Source organism: Micropterus dolomieu, linkage group LG04 (genome assembly GCF_021292245.1).
Source record: "Micropterus dolomieu isolate WLL.071019.BEF.003 ecotype Adirondacks linkage group LG04, ASM2129224v1, whole genome shotgun sequence".
NCBI lineage: Eukaryota > Metazoa > Chordata > Actinopteri > Centrarchiformes > Centrarchidae > Micropterus > Micropterus dolomieu.
The window spans coordinates 33603689-33608207 of record NC_060153.1 but is presented as its reverse complement, the minus strand read 5'-3'; the positions used below and the strand labels follow the sequence as shown (position 1 = coordinate 33608207).

General features: G+C 46.0%; 1 protein-coding gene across 5 annotated transcripts in view; it reads right to left on the bottom strand.

The window, feature by feature from the left end:
- The window catches only part of LOC123969649 (echinoderm microtubule-associated protein-like 6), a 35376-nt gene that overhangs the window by 15496 nt on the left and 15361 nt on the right, over positions 1–4519 (bottom strand). For all 5 annotated transcript variants that reach the window (XM_046047231.1, XM_046047232.1, XM_046047233.1 and 2 more), the window contains 8 exons: positions 3790–3883; positions 3428–3528; positions 2642–2844; positions 2061–2172; positions 1250–1377; positions 831–972; positions 585–737; positions 385–516 (listed from right to left, as the gene is read on the bottom strand). In XM_046047231.1, coding sequence (XP_045903187.1) covers positions 385–516; positions 585–737; positions 831–972; positions 1250–1377; positions 2061–2172; positions 2642–2844; positions 3428–3528; positions 3790–3883 — 1065 coding nt within the window. The remainder of the gene's footprint in view (positions 1–384; positions 517–584; positions 738–830; positions 973–1249; positions 1378–2060; positions 2173–2641; positions 2845–3427; positions 3529–3789; positions 3884–4519) is intronic.

Here is a 4519-nt window from a genome sequence, read left to right as displayed (position 1 = left end):
AGTCGCCCCCTGCTGGCCGCTAGAGAGGACGCAGGTTTAAGTCGCCCCCTGCTGGCCGCTAGAGAGGACGCAGGTTTAAGTCGCCCCCTGCTGGCCGCTAGAGAGGACGCAGGTTTAAGTCGCCCCCTGCTGGCCGCTAGAGAGGACGCAGGTTTAAGTCGCCCCCTGCTGGCCGCTAGAGAGGACGCAGGTTTAAGTCGCCCCCTGCTGGCCGCTAGAGAGGACGCAGGTTTAAGTCGCCCCCTGCTGGCCGCTAGAGAGGACGCAGGTTTAAGTCGCCCCCTGCTGGCCGCTAGAGAGGACGCAGGTTTAAGTCGCCCCCTGCTGGCTGCTAGAGAGGACGCAGGTTTAAGCGTTTTAGCGTAGCAGCACAGGTGCGCTCACCTCTGGAGTCCCAGTCGACGTGTGTGACGTAGCTGCCGGCTCCTTTACAGATGCCGACTCTCTTACTGGTCAGAACGTTGTAAATGTCCACAAAGGAATCATGGGACGCCACGGCCAGGTACTTCCCTGCATCTGGAACAGACACAGCTGTTACCTACCATCTTCACCTTCTGTCACACCTGTGCGGTGAGTTCAGGTACCTTGGGAGAATCGTATGTCTGAGATGAGCTCCCTGCGGTGGTGGAAGGTCACCATGTCCTCCAGCGTGTCGGCGTTTACCACCAGGAAGCTGCCGTCATTCAGGCCGACGGCCAGAGCTTTACCGTCAGGAGAGAAGGCACAGCACCGCCCACCTGACAGGTGACAGGTAACACAGGTAAGACACACACCCCAGGATCATAATGCAGTATTATGGTGTGTAAAACGATCTGTGTCCTCCGTCTCACCCTTCTTGAGTTTGCGGACGGCGACCATGCGGTGATTGGCCGACAGCTCCCAGATCCTCAGAGTTTTGTCGTCGCTGACGGTGGCGCAAATAGGAAGTAGAGGATGAGCCGCCAAACCCCACACCTCGCCCTCCATGTGACCCTGAACGCAACACACAGCGACTAACGTTTAATACAGCAAGAAAAGAAAAGAGCTCAACATGAGACCCTGCAGACTGGAAGCGTCCTGCAGACAGAAAATCCATCACAGACATTTAGTTTGACATGTTGTTCTTAACGCCGCGTCGTGTTTCATTTACTTTTTGTGTTTCCTGTTTTATTTTGATGGATTCTCCGCATCTGCCACATTGTCTCTGTTCTACCTCGAGTGTTCACCGTGCTCAAACATTTCTAGTGTGAGCGTCTACGCTGTGTCTGACCTGAACCAGCAGCGTCATGGGTCCGCTCTTGTCGATCTCGAGGATTTCTCCGTTCTTTGTTCCCAGCAGGATGTGACCGTGACCCAGAGTGATGGCTCTGATCGACGGGTTGTCCTCCAGCAGCAGACCTGATCCAGAAACACCACAGAGGAAGAGATGTGGCGTCAGACGCTGGAAAAACTGAATTTTGTATTTATGAGCTACAGTTTCTAAAGATCTTTTAATCCCTCTGTGGGATGTTTGACTCAGATTCACCTCCTGCAGTTGCTTTGCCTCCCTTCAGCTCTCTGCTGCCCCCCTGTGGAGGCTTTAGTCTTTGGCCCCGTCCACACTGCTCCGTTTTAGTTTAAAAATGGAGAATTAAAACGAATACGATCTCTGTCCACAGCAGCGTTTTAGCAGCGTATCAGAGTTGATCTCCGTCTGTATTAACAACTGAAAACGCATCTAGTGGCCGTTCAGATACACTGGGCGTGTGCGAGCCGGTGTAAACATGAATCAGATGATCTGTTCTGTAGTTACAGAAGATTTGGCGAAAGAATAAAGTTCTGCAGACGAAGAATCAGACCAGATTTTATTTTGCATGGACCAATAACGAGCTGGGACTGTTACTGACTGTAACACGGGAGTTAAAAGAGACTGTGGCGGTGGGAAACAGACAACATGCACAGTACAAGCGTAGGCTGTAAGTGTTATTTGCACGGTACAAAATATTTTAATAAAAAAACAAATCAAAATCGCATGGATCATTACGTTTTCACGATAAGACCAATCAGAAATACCAATCAACACATTTTAAAAGAAGTAGAACCTTTAGATGACGGAGAGAGAGCGGCTCTCTTGATGGCGTACGTCTTCAGACATCTCTCAAACATGTCGTCCCAGAGCTCCACCACGCCGTCCTTCCCTCCCGTCACAAAACCCTGGACAGTGAACGCATCACGAGAAACACAAAACAGCAGACACACTGATCATCGCTTTTATTTTTATATGTTCAGAGTTCAGAGGGGAAAATGAGATTTTGAAAATAATCAGTTGTAATTTATGAAAGTAAAGTTGTATTGCAACTTTATGTTTATGTTTTACATTTTTTCTATCAAAATTACAACTTTATGCCTTAAAACTATGACTTTTTGTCAAAATTACAACTAACTTGTAAGATTACTATTCCCAGAATTCGAAAATTTTAAATAATAAAGTTTAAACAATATTATAATATTAAGACTTTTCTAATTAAATTGTGACTTTTTCTTGTAAAATTAGCATTTAACATCTCATATGAAGATTTAATCATGTTAAATTCTGAGTATCTGCCTCCTGATCGGCTTCTTTAAATAATGAGTATAAACAGGTGCAGATGACTGATGGTCTGTCAGGTGTTCCAGGTGTTACCTTGTCCAGGGAGCACATGGCGAACACGGGGCCGTCGTGGGCTTTGATGGTCTTGATGAGCGTCGTGTCTCTCCAGATGTAAACGTCTCCGTTGGTGGCTCCGGAGAACACCAGGTCCTCCGATCGGCCGTAACACGCCGACATCATCGTCTCCTGCTTCCCCAGGTTCCCGAAAATCCCCCGTTTAAACGTCAGACCGCCGCCTGCCGGAGGAGTGAAGCGTCTGACGGTGTTTTTCATGAGATCATTTATTCATACAGAGAAAAAGTGTGGGAACATGAATCCATCCAACAGCTGCTGGAGTTTCAGTCTGACAGACGAACGACAGAGAGCTTAAAAGAAATTAGTTTTGCCTCCAAGAGACTTTACAATATCTATTCTGTGAAAATATGTGTAAATCCTGTAATTACATGATATTTTTTACCAACTCAACATAAAACCATTATTTTGAGAGATAGTGAAGTAAAGTTTATCCTCAGTCTGCTTCAAAGAGAAAAAACAGAAGTTTACCACATGACATGACTGAGTCTGTCTGCTGGTCAGGTGTTCGGTTTTACAAATCTAAAGTTTAAGCCAGCTCGGAGAACCCCGCCTCTTCCTGTTATCTAAAGCTGTCCATCAAAATAAAAGCGACAGGTGGCTTCTTCCTCTGCACAGAAAAAATAATGATGACAACATGATAATCCCACGGTAGTTTCTCTCTCTGTGGCCTTCTGAACATCACTGACCTGAGGACGGAGGTGTGTTTCAGGTATGAAGGATACAGGAAGAGGAAAGCGAGCGTACCTGAATGTTGCCAGAACTTTATGTGTTTCATGCCGACAGTCACCAGTTTGTCCATCCTGAACGGGTTACTCTTCACCACGAAGATTTTGTCTTTGTGGCCCCTGCAGGACAGACAGGTTACAGGTTACAGGACCAGCCTGCTGTTAGTCTACATGGTCTGACTTCCTGTCTGTGGCTCTCAGCTGTGAGCCCATTGGTTCCTCCTGAAGACTGAATCTTTAAATATTCTTATTGCAGACTTACACAACAAAATACATTAAAGACTGAAGAATCTTAAACTGCTACACAAACTACGATCACTTTAAAATGATGAGACAGGAAAAGCTAATTTAGGGAGAATTTCTTCAGCAGATCCAAGTTACCTGGCCTTGGCCAGTCTCTCGCCTTTCTTCCAGTCCCAGATGACGATCGAGTGAAATTCATCGATTCCCACAGAGATCAAACTCTTCCCGTCCGCTGAGACAGAGAGACATGAGACAGCAGAAGCTGAATTTACAAAACATATCACCTCACACAGTCATTCATCTCCCAGGTGCTTTCTACAAGCAGAATTTGAGAAAACTTCATGATCAATGTTCACAAATAGTGCTTTAGGGATAACAAATTGTAATTTAGTGCTTATAAAAGGTTTGAAACAGATGATATATGGTCTTCAGGTAATTATTTAAGGTTTACAGGCTGTGCTGTAGGGATAACAAATAGTGATTAAGTATTTACAAAAGTTTAGATGTGATTTATGGTTTACATGTGAGGATTCAGTGATTCAATTCAATTCCATTAAATTTTATTTATATAGCGCCAAATCACAACAACAGTTATCTCACAGCGCTTTTCATAAAAGAGCAGGTCTAGACCGTACTCTGTGATGCTATTTACAGAAGCCCAACAGTTCCCACCAAGAGCAGCACTAGGAGACAGAGGCAAGGAAAAACTTCCTTTAAGAGGCAGAAACCTCGAGCAGAACCATGACTCAGGGTGGGCGGCCATCTGCCTCCACCGGTTGGGGTGAGAGAGAGAGAGAGAGAGAGAGAAAGAGAGTGAGAGAGAGAGAGAGAGAGGGGGGGAGGGAGAGAGAGAGAGGGGGGGGAGAGA